Source organism: Prosopis cineraria, unplaced genomic scaffold (genome assembly GCF_029017545.1).
Source record: "Prosopis cineraria cultivar Desert tree isolate PC_DT_omini unplaced genomic scaffold, ASM2901754v1 PC2, whole genome shotgun sequence".
In the NCBI taxonomy this organism is placed as follows: Eukaryota; Viridiplantae; Streptophyta; class Magnoliopsida; order Fabales; family Fabaceae; genus Prosopis; species Prosopis cineraria.
Window position 1 is genome coordinate 35,105,982 of NW_026555333.1, and position 15,333 is coordinate 35,121,314.

Here is a 15,333-nt window from a genome sequence, read left to right on the forward strand (position 1 = left end):
TTCATGTTGTCATCATTAAATCTGTTGGGCAATTTGACTGCAATACTACAGGGAAAAAAATTATTTCCCCATATACTATATTTTCAAAAATATTCCCTCATATACCATAAATTTGAAAATTAGTTTGATGTAGACCGAGTTCCAAAATTTTTTTAATATAAAAGTATGGAATTTGGTTTCAATCAAGCAAAGTTCTATACTTTATTAAAAAAAAGTTCACGTGACAAGCTGAACAGCCTTTCGCCTCCTTTTTCCTTTGTGTGAATAATTATCCTTTTTTTCTTATTTTTTATTCTATTGCTTGGTATCTTGAAATTAAAAATCTGAAGGCACTATCACCCCCTACTCAGACTAAAGCGAATTCCCACCATGAATGATTTGTTATCTATGTGGATTTGGATATGAATTTTATATTTAAGATATCACATTTTAAATCTAACATTCAAAATTTATGTGTTTAAAATTTTTTATTTGGGTAATTAAAAAAGTTTCAAATCAAAGAGATGGAGAAACAAAAATAAAAATTGGAAGTGATGTGTTAACTTCTACTTTTTAATTAATGAGAAACAAGTAATAGAGATAACAAGACATGGAGACATCAATAATAAAAACACAAGAGCAAAATGTTTGAAATGACTGAAATTTTAATTGACTACGTTATGAAAAAAATTTGAAATACAGAAGAAATATTATAAGAAATAGATAAATTTGGATTTGGAACTTAAATTTTTGTGTACCAAAAAAATAGATTTGATCCAATCCAAATTCTCATTAACCCAAACATACTCGTATAAACTCATTAATCCAAATTTATTCTATTTTTTTTTTATTGATGTCTCCATGTCTTCTTATCTCCATTTCTTATGTCTCATCAATTAAAAAGTATAAGTCAACACATCACTTTTAATTTTTTATTTTTATTTTAAATGTCAACTTATTTCTCTCTTTCATTTGAAACTTTTTAAATTAGCTAATAAAAAATTTTAAACACATAAATTTTAAATTTCAGATTTAAAATGTGATATTTTAAATATAAAATTCATATCCAAGTTTGTATAGATAACAATCATGCATGATAGAGTTCACATAAATCTGAGCAGGAGGTAATAATATGTTGAGATTTTTCAAGATACTGAGAAATAGAATAAAAAATAAAGAGAAATGAATAATTATTTGTGCAAAGTAAAAAGAAGGAAAAAAGCTGTCAACTTGTCACATCAATTTTTTTTAATAAAGTATAAAATTTGGCTTGATTGAAACCAAGTTCCATACTTTTATATTAAAAAAAAATTGGAACACGATCTACATCAAATCAATTTTCAAATTTATAGTATATGAAGAAATATTTTTGAAAGTGTAGCATATGGGGAAATAATTTTTTTCCTGTAGTATTGCAGTCAAATTGCCAATTTGTTGGCTGGGATGGTTTAAATTGTGTCATGTGACTGAAATAAGAAAAAGTGTGAACGATTGATCAGTTATACATGTGGCATGATCTTTAGGAAACTCATATTAACAGCAAATTATCCTTTTATTTTTGTTTTTTGTTTATATTTTAGACTTGTACAAAATATGACATTTTAAATTGTTTTACCAAGATGTGTATTAGTGTATATATTAGTATATACATGACATTTTTTTTCTCCATATGGAACCTGCATGGTCCATCGTGTGCACACACATGAAACTTTTTAACTTCCTTTTTTATACCATAACAAATAGAGCTATAAAATGCACACTAGTCGGTTCTTGAATGAAAATATACAGCTTAATATTGAAGATGTTAACTTCCTCTCTCGCAAAAGGTAAAAATATTTACTTTAGCCATTCAAAGTGCAAGATAACCGGCAGTTATTTATTAGCCTTTCAATAACAATTTAACTAATAATAACACATATGATATATTTGAATGAATCATTATTAGATGAAGGACTTTTAACAACAATTCATTATTACATGAAGGAGTTTTAACAACAATTATTTTAAACTTTTTATATTTATTATTAGGAAGAAAGAAAAAAAAAGTAAAGTAAAAAGTCCACTTTTTATGTCAATTACTCAATAAAATGATGTGGAAAGTCATCACTTTCCATGTCAATTATTAATAATAATTGATGTGAAAAGCCTACTTTTCATAATGATAATTTTTTAAAAATTAATGTTAGAAGTTTTCTAATATCATTTTTCTATCAAATTGTTGTTAAAAGTTTATCTTTTTTTTAAATATTTTTTTTTATATATCCACAACTTAAACATGAAAATTGTATAGAATATATAGCAAATATAAACAGTTAGCTAGCAGGATCAATGACTATATAACAAGTTACAACAATAATAAATATATATTTTTAAAATGAATTAAGATAATATTTGCTCTATGTATCTAATATGTTAATATATATATATATATATATGTGTGTGTGTGTGTATATATATATATATATAATTGTTCAATTACTAAACAACTATAAAAATTTAATTCAACCTCACCTTAAAAAGTTTTCTTGGAGAAGTTGTTAAGTCAAAATATCTCAAACATCATTAATCTCTTATTTATTATATGGCTCTGTATTATCAAAATTTTAAATAATAAAATTAATCAAAACAATACCATAAGGAATTAAATACAAGAATTAAACTAAAATAACAAAACCAAATGCTTCATCTAATTTTTTAATACTTCCAACTTGATCTATATCATACACGTAAAGGATAGTATAATACTGCGTTTTTTGCTTCCTGGTTGCCTATGGCACTAAAATAAATGAAAATTTAAAATTAAACCAAAATATGTTAGGGATAATTAAATATGAAAGCTAAAGGTTTATACTTGCATTCTGAAAAATTCATTCCACCACTTATTTTTGCTTGCATTGCCCAAACGTAAACATATAATATGTGTCAAGTGCACTATTATCAATAATAACAAAATGAAATCAGCTACAATCATAGCATTGGAGATATAATAATTTTTATACTCCTAACAATTTAATGAAAAAAATAAAATTTCAAATGCAAATCTTCATATCTACAACTACCCGTTTACTATAAATTTCAAAAATCAATGAAACATTAGCAAAAAAATAAATAAAACTTATTTGGAATCAAATGGATAAAGAAACAGAACTTCAAAGACTCCCGAAACTCCAACAATGTAGAAGAAAGAAAGACCGCAAAAACTTCAAATGCCACTACAATAGAGAAGGAAATGGAACACTAAATTTCAAAACATTATGGTAAGATATTACCAAAAATGGAGGAGGAAGGAAGAAGGAAAAAGGAAGAAGAAGATTTACGCAAAAAATTGGAACCCAATCCAAAATACTAAATGAGAAAGAGGTGGACTTACAGCAAACTTGCGGCAACGGTTGAGATGCTTTGCATGGCTATGGGAGAGTGAGAGAGAAAGGAGATGAAGGGAAAAAAATTTACAATACTAAACAAATTTTAAGAGACAATCCATGTTGGTTGTCTATAAAACCAGTATGGATTGTCATTTCCACATCGGTTCTTAAGGGAACTAATGTGGAAGATCAAACAGATTCTTTTTTAAATTTTTAAAACTTTTTCACATTAGTTATTAAGGGAACTACAACATGAAAAATGAAACGGTTTCTTTTTTTTAACTTTCCACATCAGTTCACCAAACAACCGACGTGGAAAAGAAGATGATTTTTTTTAAAAAAAAAACTTACAATTTAGGTTGCACAGATACGAGTATGAGTATCGGATATGACACGGCATGATACAGTGATATGAAAAATTTTAAAAATTTTAAGATACAAGTACAAGAATATATAAATTTTTTTATATAAATGTAAGTAACATGTCAACTATAAAAAGTGCATAGCAATCCAGCAAAATACAAAATATTACCAAATACATCACATTTCATCATCCTCATTTTCCATTACATTACTAGGCTTTCCTATAATTTCTTGCTCTAAAATGGGTTCATCAAGTGACAAGCTTGCCATCTCAAGGCTATTGACAGCATCAAATGGCTCCATAGTGTCTCCACCAGTATCCCACATTCTACTTTGCTGAATGCGATACTTTTCACTCTTCCTTGACAAGAGACGAAGATTAGTATGCACAAAAACTAAGTCTTCAGCTCTTTTAAGAGTGATCTTGTTTCTTTTCAATGAGCAAACAAAAGAGTAAGTGCTCCAATTACTTTCACAACAAGAGGAAAACCACGGTTAACCTAGAATTTTCAATAGAAGCCTCTGAAGAATAGGGGTGAAAGAACCATAATTTAACCACCACTCTTTAGGTTCTAAATTCTACCTATCTTGCAAGCAATAAAATGATGAATAGAAGTCTAAACTTCCAGCAAATTTTGGGAACTCTTGGAAGACTGCCCTTTTCTCCTCAGGATCAATAAAGTACCTATGAAGGCACTTTACTCTCTCAAATGATATTTCATCATCTAAATGAGGCAGAATTCTATTAGGAGCACCTTTAAGCCATTGGGTTGTATAATACCTATAACATTTGCAAACAAAAAGTATTAAAAATAAAACTAAATAATTCATGAATGATAAACATTACAATAGTAATATTACTAACCTAGGATTCAATGAATGTGCAAGATAATGAAGGTGAGTATAACTCTTTGTCTATTGATCAATAATGATCCTATAAACAACATCATAGAAAGCTGAATACTCAGAAAGCTCCTTATTCTCATGCTTGTAGATGGACTCCTTCACTTGTTCTATCATTGAATCCCACATTTTATAAATTAAATGAAGTATAGGCTTATTTGTGTCAGCCATCCGAAGCATGTCATAAATCGATCCAATGAAAGAAATTATATAATCCACCTTGTCCCATTAAGAGTCATTAAGAATCAAATTTTTCACTGTGGCTACCTTTCCAACATCATTTCCTTATAAGCATTCCATGCTTCACTTCTCACCATTGTACGAAGTGAAGTTTTAATGAGCTTGCGTCTTTTGAACATAACAATAGTGGATGCAAAGCGAGTATTAGCTATGGTGAGTAATTTTAATGGCATAAATTCATTAAAAATTGCCAATCGCGTGGAATGACACATGATAAATATTCTAATAAAAACAACATCATCCTTAACCTCCTCTATCCAAGGACATTCATCATGCACAATCTCATTTGCCTCTATGTTCTTTGCTGCACATATATTCTTTAATGCAATATTAAGCATATAAACAACACATGGCATCCAAAAAGTGGTGGAATACTCAGCCTCTATAAGTCCACCTATTGATTTGCAAACAAATGCATTGTCAGTGATTATTTGAACCACATTCTGAGGCTTAACCTCTTCAATCACTTGACACATCAGGTCAGCCATATAATATGTATCTTTATATTCTTTGGATCCATCAACTACCTAAAAAATGGGATCCCCGTCAAACACAGCCATAAAATTAATCAGAAGCCTCCTTTGAGCATCTATCCAACCATCTATGACTATGCTCACTCCTTTTAAACTCTAAGTTCCTTTAATTGGTTCAAGTAACTTCTCTGTGTGAGCTCTTTCTCTTTGCAACAATGAACCCCGTAATGCATTATAACCAGGGGCTTTGTATCTAGGAATGATGTTGTTGGCAGCATATTGATATGAACTAATGAAATATGAATTGCACGCAAAATGAAAAGATAGACTACCTGTATAAAATATTCTTGCAATTTCAGCATGTAGATTTTCTCTTGCCCCTTGTTGGAAGGCCTTGTCTAATGGACTTACTACCTTCTCTTGCTTTAGTTACATTCACTTGTCATAAGATGTAAGGGAGATAAACCTTCAGCCGATGGTGGTAATGGCACTTGCTTTGGCTTAGTTTTATCATCAGCATCTTCTTGTAATTTTCTCATCTCAGCTAGGCAATACTCATTAACTTTTGAGTAAGAGCCATTAAATTCTTTGTTACAATAATTCCCTTGCTAGAAGTTTTTAACGAGTGCCACTTAACTCTAGAGTAAGAGCTATTAAATTCTTTGTTACAATAATTACACCTCTAATATCTATTTCCACCCCCCGGTATGTCTCTATTTTTATTCACCAAAGTGACATAACACTATAAGGGAGTTCCATCTTTTTGTAGCTCATTTATAGAAGAAAAACGGGCTGCTAAATTAATACTTCCCCCAGAACTACTTGCTATAGCCATATCTAATTAAAAAAATTGAAATAAACTAAAATTAAATATGACTAAAAGCATTCAAATGTAGATTGAGATTTGAGCAAAATAATATGTAATATAAAAATAGAAAGCAAGTAGGCATCGGATATAGATTGAATGCATGAACATCGCAATCTAACATATTAAATTAATGAATAAAAGTTAAATTTAGAGAAGAGGAACAGAAGCATAGAACAGAGCATGAGCTTCGATAAAAAAATAGGACATGTAAGCTGAAACAAATATAAACACAAGGCACCAGGCTGAGAGTTGAGAGTTGAGACACGAGAGAGAAAGAGAGAAGAGCAAACCAGTGAATGGATGAAGGAACCTAGACTCGACGCCGATGAGCTGAGCAACTAAGAATGCGTTCACAGCAGTGCAAACAAGAAGGCATGACAGCTTGTTCCAAGGGTTCACAGAGGAGCATAACGGTACGATCTGGGACTCAGTGTAAGAGAGTGACAGCCGATTGATTTCACAAGTTGGGAGAGAATGTTAGAATCAGAAGTGAGTGTGACGTTCGATCTGCTTATGCTTTACAAATTAGGGCTTTGGGCAATCTTTTTATGCAAAACATAATGTCCCATGTTGAAGCTATGTCGAAGCTGTGTCTCGCCGTGTCGCACCGTGTTGCCCAAATAAAAAATGTGTCGGACATGGACGTACTCGCACGGAGCGAGTGTCCATGTTTGATGCGTATTCAACACAGATGCATCACCAAAATCGACGTATCTATGCTTCCTCTTAGTTTTGTAGATTACTAATGTGGTAAGTGTTACTCACATCAGTTAAAGACAAAGCCAATGTGAAAAGTGAAGCAAAAAATTAAAACTATGCTATCATCTTTTTTCACATTAGATTTTTGGATAACGACATTAAAAGGTGACATTGATTCCTACTTCTGCAATAGCGAATTTAACTATGAGGAATACTGTCATGATTTTTTTTCTTGCTATTTTACCCCTCAATACCAAAAAAAGAAGTGAGCAAAGCAGAGAAGAAGGCTTAGCTTGAGGCAAAGAAAAATTGAGGAAAGAGAGTTGTGAAAGCATGTGTGTGAAATAAAGGAAGTTGTGTTGGAGCTGCAAAGGTAAAAAAATGATTTTCATTCCCTTCGTCTTTTTCATACCATGACACAATAAGGGAGAGGGGTGTTTCCTTTTCTCTACTCTCCATTTTCCCCTTTTTTTCTCATCGTGGTTAACTCTTTAATGATTCATATTTGATATTTGATAAAATTATTATTTTAATTTTATATAAAACATATAAATAAATTTGAACTATTAAAATTTAATCTAAATGATTTAAAACTATAATATTTTATTTATATATATTATATCAACATCGAGTTCTCCTCTCCTTCAATGACCACTTTCCAACCTTCGCCAACCTCCCAACCTCCTCGATCTCTCCATTTCCTTAGTCTCTCTATCACAGTGCGGAAGAGAGGGACACTCTTTCCTCGCTCTGTCGCAATGGACAATGAAGCACATTGTATGAGTCTGTTTGGTTTTTGTTCTTATTTTTTATTTTTAAAAATTATTTTGTAATATAGTTTTTTAAATTTTTTTTCAAAACAAAATAAAATGAAAAATCCATTTAGCTATGTCAATTAAAAAACAGTTTTACAATTAAAAATGAACTGATAGTGATGGTTATAGGCGATTAATGGTGGTGATTAATAATAAAAATTGATTAAGGTAACTATAATTTTTAATGATCAAGTGTAGTGTATTTTAAAAATAAAAAAAGTAAAATCAAAAAAACTTGAAGTAGTTTCTATTTTTTTTGTTTTTTAAAAAAATGAAAATAGTTTTGAAAACAATTAAATGAAAAACACTTATCCAAACAAGTTGTTAAATTTTTTGTTTTCAAAAACAAAAAATAATTTTTAAAAACAGAAACAAACAGGTCCTATAACTCCTTATCCTTTCTTTTGTGATGAGAGATCTCCATATTATTCTCTCTGGCCATCGTAGACAATGGAAATGGCGCCAAATGAACCACCAAACGATGATAACCGTGGCAACTAACTGTCATAAGAAGAGAGAAACTCCTTGTAAAAACATGAGGTTACTTTTGTTTATTGCTTATACATTGTTGAGAATTTCTAGTCTAACTGAATTATATAGTTAATTAAATTTTTGGAAATGAATCGTATTATTTCTGACTTATGAGTTTCTTACTATAAACTTATGGAATGAAGTTCGCATGTTGGCCAAAAAGTTTCTTACTATCAACTTACCTTTTGGTATAAAATTTATATTTTATATTAATACTGATAATATTTGTAATTATAATAATAATTTCAAATGCAATTCCATGGCCATTCATCGATTTTCTTGCTAGATACGCGTACGTTATGCTACTCAAAAATTCAAAATACTATTTATCGTCAACAACAAAAGGATAATGAATCCCGTCCGTGACGCAGTAAAGTTGCCGGCAGTTTCCTTTTTATATATATATATATATAATATATCCTTTCCACAGGTAGCTTCCTCTTCATCACCCATTTTTTCCTATATAAATTAAAACTTCGCGTTGATGTTATTGGTTTGATTTTATTGACCCAAATGACGTCATTTAGACGCATTTGATTAATTAGCTTTTGGGATTCAAATAAATATCTTGAGCTCGATTTATATAAAATTTTAAAGGAAAATAAAAAATTTGAAATTTAGTTAATTATGTGATATATATATATATATATATATATATAAACCTTGAATAAACACACTTGGGCACAATAAAAATGACGAATAAGAAGCAGGATCATTTCTTCTTTTTTTCCCAAACCAACAGTTCAAGTGAAATCAATTTTAATATTATTTATATTTGAAATGTTATTCCTAGATTATTGACACAATGATCCACAGTAACCGATTGTTCTCGTTCAATCAATATTGTAATGTTTATTAACAAAATTACCTCAAATAAACTAGCTGTGGAATTGGAATGAATAATATATATTATTCGAGCGGTATAGATAATAAATGATAATATATTATAACATCCTTATCATCAATTAATACGTTTAAGAAACGATCAATTCCAACCTAACCGCGTGACTTATGTTGAGCGTCGCTTCTCTGCATTCATCAGACTTTTCCTTCGTCGAATTAGAATCTCAGATTGTTACATACCACATACTCCGTCCATTTTCAAATTCATATAATTTAAGAAATTTAATTAAATATAATAATTATATTTTAAATTAAATAATTTGGACTAAATTATCCCTATAATTAATGAAAAAATTATTTAATAAAAATAAACAATTAAAAATTGACTTTATAATTAAGGTACATTTTGGAAAAAATATGATAAATGTTTTTTGAAATCTATAGTTTTGTTTATAAATAAACACAAACGGACGCATGCTAATTTCTCTTATATTTGAAAAATGAGGGAGTACCTTTGAATGAATCCGATTTCAAAAAACTGATCGAGCTAGATAGCTAGTTTCCACTTTCCATGAAAACTAAACAATCATGTATTCTCTTTTCATGGAAATCATTTTATAATTGATCCAAGTTAAACCCACCATGGTTGAGCCGCGTCAACCTTATTCTTTCCCTCTTTTAACTCCTTGAGTTACTTGCCTTTTGCATCACATAAAATCACACAACCTCGTCACAACAATGTCCGATAATCGAATCCTCAGTACAAATCATCATCAGGTCGACTTCTGGAGAATCCTGGGATTCCTGTCGAGTATCATGGGGCTGTCATCCTATCTTCTGAGTTCATCTTTCCATTCTATATTCGCAGAGTGGAACACTTGGAAAATTATTCTGTATATCTCTGTGAGTCTGATAATCGCCTACAGTATTTTGTTTGCCAAGACATGGAAACTTCCCTATCAGAATCTCCTTTTCAGATCTCACGTAGCATTTCTGGTCTTGTTCCTGACTTCAGTTTACTCTTTCTTCTATGACAAATGCGTGAAGAAAAACCCAGATGCGTTCAGTCTCATTTCTAGTGGTTCATTTGCTTTCATGTCTTTGAGCTTGTCATTTCAGAAGATTCAACTTGGATTCGAGGACGATCTTCTCAAAATTTTCCTGGGTTCTCTCGCTGTCCAACTCATGAAGATCAACTTGTGTTTGTCTGTGGTCGGAGCAGCTCTCTGTTATTTCCCTATTGTTCTAGCTCCTTCTTACTTGCATTATCGATCAGATCATACAGTTAGTAGCAGTATTACTATAAAGATTGATACTTGTGCTTACGATCTCAGAAAACGATTGTGTTCGATTCTGGGGATTGAGAATGACAGAGAAACTCCGGAGAGATTCATTTATCCTTCAGATTTTGAATCCAAACTTAAAAACGCAATCGCTTCTGGGTTTGTTAAAGAGAGCTACGAAGTTTTCATCATTTGGCGAAAACAGGTCTTACACGACAAGCTGCTGATCAGTACGGCGGCGGCGTTTCAGAAGCTCGTGATCAGCATCGAGGAGGTTCATCACAGGCTGCCATTGAAATATCTCAAAGACGACATAGAAGAATGGGCGAAGGCTTGTAACGTTGTCCTTAAGACGTTGTTTCCTAATGAACGACATGCGTGTCATGTCGTCTTCTCGGGACTCTCTCCTCTGGACTATCTGTCTTTCACGGAGGTTTGTCAGGGGATAACGACACAACTATTGAATTACGCCGGCGCCGTTTCGAGGACGACGCAGTCGCCGGAGCGTTTGTTCAGAATCGTGGACGTTTTAGAGACATTGGAGGAGATTTTGCCCAACATGGAGTCACTGTTCTGCAATCAACATTGTAAATTTCTCTACGATGAAGCCATTACAGTGTGTAAGAGGTTGGAAGAAGCAATCAGGGGCGTTTTCATGGAGCTCGAGAATCTGATTCGTCAAGATCCAGCAAAGGTAAATATTTTTTAATTTAATATTGATAAATTTACGTATAGTTTTTCTTTCTAAAAAAAACATTTATATTATATAAAAAATTATAAAATATATATATATATATAGAAAACTTTATCCAAATTCACCAATCTTAAATTAAGTGGATTTAAATGTTTAATGCAATATTTTTCCTTCTACATGCTCCATTTTTTAATTTGTTTTTATTTCTCTCTGAATTTGTGTCCCTCCTATGTGTTTTAGGTGTTGACATTCGCTGGTACAGATATTGATCACTTTCTCATTAAATGATGAAATTGGAAGTTTTGAATAACGTTGTGGTGGGAAAAATATCTTGAAAAGCTATCTATTTTTAAGATTTAAATTGTCTTTAGCACTCTTTGTTTTTTTTCCTCTGGGTAAGTATTATATGGTTGTTAACTAACTAGAATCCGGCACCTTATCTTAAAGAACTATGGTGCAAAATATAAATCTTTTTTTTTCCGGTTGATTTTGATCCAAAATATAAATAATTTAATATTTGTAAAAAAATTTTTATCATTTTATCCATTGAATAATTGTTAATCCAGATTCTTGTATTTACTGTATATTTATGACTTCTCATAAATCAAAATTAAGAATAAAAAATAATATATATTTTTAAAAAATAAATCTTTTTAATATGCTAATAATTTAAAAGGTGCTTGCCTGCTTATACTTCAGATTGGAACCAGTACACAAAACCATTTGAACTATTTGTCACATTAATTAACACACACACCGCGCACAATATACATATATATATATATATATATATGCCTACTCTGTCTCCTTCAATTATCATTTGAATAAGCTCTTATTATCTATGACTTATTATTATTATTTAATTTTTTAAAAAATTTAATATGACGTTATGTTAAATAGAAGAACTATTTTTTAACAAAATCACTTTTAAATTAAGCTAAAAAAATATAAAAAATATTTCTCAATCTTCAATTTTTGTCTATTATGTTTGTCCCCTTTTTTATTATAGTGTTTATATTTTAGGTACGAAGTGACTCTTTATATATATATATATATATATGCATGCATGCATATTAAATAAAATAAACATTGTTAGTAATTATTTAACCAAATATTATTTTTAAATAAATAATATATATATATGTATGTATGTATGTATGTATGTATGTATGTATGTTTGTTTGTTTGTTTGTTTGTTTGTGATCATGCCAATAACATAATATTTCAGATAAAAGGAGGGACATGATCAATTTATCCTTACCATTCATTCTATAGGAGCTAGCAGTCGCCGGAGGTGGGCTTCATCCGACAAACCGTTATGTGATGAATTACCCGAGAGCTGCTTGTGAGCGCCGGAAAACACTCGATAAAGTTTTCGACGACAACCAAGTTTCGTCCTCGTCGTCCTCTTCTTTATCTAAGCAAATAGTTCAGATTGTGGAGTTGTTGGAAACTAATCTGGAGATTAACTCCAAGATTTACAATAACAACGACTCAGCTTTGTGCTCTTTCTTCATGATGAACAACGTTAGGTACATAGTTCACGAGGCCAAAAATAGTAACATGGCAGACCTGTTAGGTGACGAGTGGATGCAGGAAAAAGTGTTAAAAGTGAGACACTACCTTGTTAGTTACCAGAGAAGTTCATGGGACAAAGTGCTTGAGCTGTTAAACATTATGGATTATTATGACTCACATAATATTGTCGAATCCCATCATGCCAGAGAGAAGCTTGAGCTCTTTAAGTTGCAGTTTGAGGAGATATGTGAAAACCAGTCTTCATGGGTTATCTTTGATGATCAACTGAGAAATGTCATTACGAGTTCTTTGAAGAAAATTATGTTGCTTGCGTACGAGAATTTCATGATCACGTTCCTAAATGATCATGTCGAAACTGGAGATTTTGGAGTCCAAGTTATAGAGGGTCTTGTAAACAAGCTGTTTCTCGGAAAAAATGAGCACACCGTAAAATCCAAGTAAGTTTTTTTTTTTTTTTTTTTTGTGATATTACTCAAAATCATTACCAGGTTTTCCCATGATATTAGTTTTATTTAAGGGTTAAATGACAAATTTATCCCTAAACTATATTAAGTATAGGAGCATATGAGACTGTCAACTTGTTTTTGGTGCAATGTCTCCTAAAATATTTCAAAACAATGCAATATTGTTTTACTGTTAATAAATGTTAATTTTAACTATTAGTTGATCAGAAATTATAAAAAAATATATAAAAAAGAAGAAAAAGTTATTGGTCCTTATTGTCTGTATCTTTTCTATCATTTTCTATAATGTTTTGAATAAGTTTTGGTAATTTAATTTTCTAGTCAACTAACAGTCAAAGTAAATTTTGTTAATAATAGAGATAACATTATATTGTTTTTATAAGTTGAAGAAAAATATTGCATTAAAAATACATTTAAAGCTTTAGACGCTCTTGGACTTATAAATTAAGGGTGAAATTGCCCTTTAATCTTAGTGCATTCAAACATAACCTAAATGTTCAATGAATTTGTTTTAGAAATATTCAACCAACATGGACAGTGATGTCACCGGGAACAAAAGATTTTCATGAATGGAGGAAGTATGGTGAGAAGACAACCCCCCAATTTGACACACCCAAGGTAATTTCATAAACACAAATTAAAGGATTGATTTATATAAACGCAATTTTTTGATGACAAAACTATGGGAAAACATAACTATATGTTGGTCCCTATAGTTTTAATGTGTTTTGGTTATGGTCTTTATATTTTTTTTGTCACTCTAGGTTCCTTTAGTTTATCATGTCTACAATATTAGTCCATTTGTATTTAAATATGTCTAAAAGGTCAACGATGAGATGATACCAACAATATTAAATATGTTCACTTATGACTAACATCATTAATCTGTCCTGAGGTAGAATTATGATTTAACAAATTATTAATAGTGTTGTCCACCACTTCTATTTCATGCTTCAATTTCTTGAAGTATAATTCAATCCCAGCACAAAGATTAATGGCGTTAGTCATATGTTAGCGTATTTGACATTATTAGTGTCATCTCGTCATTCTTTTGGACATATTAAAAAATAAAGGGACAAATGTTGCACACTAGATAAACTAGAGGGACATGAAAAGGTGAAAAAAAATTGTATGAACCTATAACAAAACACGTTAAAGCCATAGGGACAAATAGGTGTGTTTTCTCTAAAACTATCTAATTTGTCATCAGCACTAGCTAATCTAAGTTTAATCATTATTATTATTAGGTCGCAAATAGAGACAACTTTTCTAATGGAGTTTATTAAATTTTTTGAAATAAAACTATCTAATTTATTGCTACCCATTGACTAAACCAGGTTTAACATTATATACAAGGTCTCAAATAGAGACAGCTTTCCTAGATAGTACCATTTTATTTACATAATAAGTTCAATATCAATGTGAAATTTATAAAGATTTAAAACAATCTCATGGTCATATATTATATTCACATATTTGGGATTGGCAGAAAATACTATAGGTGCATATACAAGAATGATCAAGGTTGTGGAGCCAGAAAACATGTCCAACAAATACAAGAAAATCCAAAGATGTACAAGACTTGCTACTTTGGCTTCCATACATGCACTTTGCTTCTAAAGGCCAATCCTCAACATTGACGATATGAAATGGATCGTTTAAACTATGAATTTTGTGAAGTTTTTAATTTCATGAAGTTGCTATTTAGGTTGTCGTCATTAAATTTGTTGGCTGGGATGGTTTAAATTGTGTCATGTGACTGAAATAAGAAAGTGTGTGCATGATTGATCAGTTATATGTGTGGCATGATCTTTAGAAAACTAATATTAACAGCAAATTATTCTTTTTTTTTTTGTTTCTATTCTAGACTTGGACAAAATATGACATTTTAAATTGTTTTACCAAGATGTGCATGTGTCTGTCTGTGTGTGTGGGGCATGATCTTTAGAAAACTAATATTAACAGCAAACTATTCTTTTATTTTTATTTTTATTTTTTTGCTTGTATTTTAGACTCGTACGAATGACATTTTAAATTGTTTTACCAAGATGTGAATATATATTACTGTATATATGACATTCTTGTTCTCCATATAGAACATAGTCTATCGTACATATATATGAAACTTTTAACTTTTTACACTCTAAAAAAATAGAGCTTTTATTACTTGGAAGCGTCAGATAAGATGCAGACTATTGGTTCTTGAATATTGAAAATACACAGTTTAATTATTGAAGATGTTAACTTGCAAAAGGTAAAAAAAAAAATCACTTC

General features: G+C 30.5%; 1 protein-coding gene across 1 annotated transcript; it reads left to right on the forward strand.

Moving 5' to 3' along the window:
• Nucleotides 1-9,616: 9,616 nt before the first annotated feature.
• LOC129298773 (exocyst complex component EXO70B1-like) lies at nt 9,617-14,845 on the forward strand. The gene is made up of 4 exons (XM_054937215.1): nt 9,617-11,056; nt 12,332-13,032; nt 13,575-13,677; nt 14,549-14,845. The coding sequence occupies exons 1-4, from the start codon at nt 9,818-9,820 to the stop codon at nt 14,558-14,560; spliced, it is 2,055 nt and encodes a 684-aa protein (XP_054793190.1). The 5' UTR covers nt 9,617-9,817; the 3' UTR covers nt 14,561-14,845.
• The last annotated feature ends 488 nt before the right edge of the window (nt 14,846-15,333 follow it).

Coding starts and splice junctions, on each gene's coding strand:
- LOC129298773 (XM_054937215.1), top strand. CDS start 9,818: ATGTCCGATAATCGAATCCTCAGTACAAATCATCATCAGGTCGACTTC. Junction 11,057..12,331: donor TTCGTCAAGATCCAGCAAAG/GTAAATATTTTT, acceptor TTCATTCTATAG/GAGCTAGCAGTCGCCGGAGG. Junction 13,033..13,574: donor GAGCACACCGTAAAATCCAA/GTAAGTTTTTTT, acceptor AATTTGTTTTAG/AAATATTCAACCAACATGGA.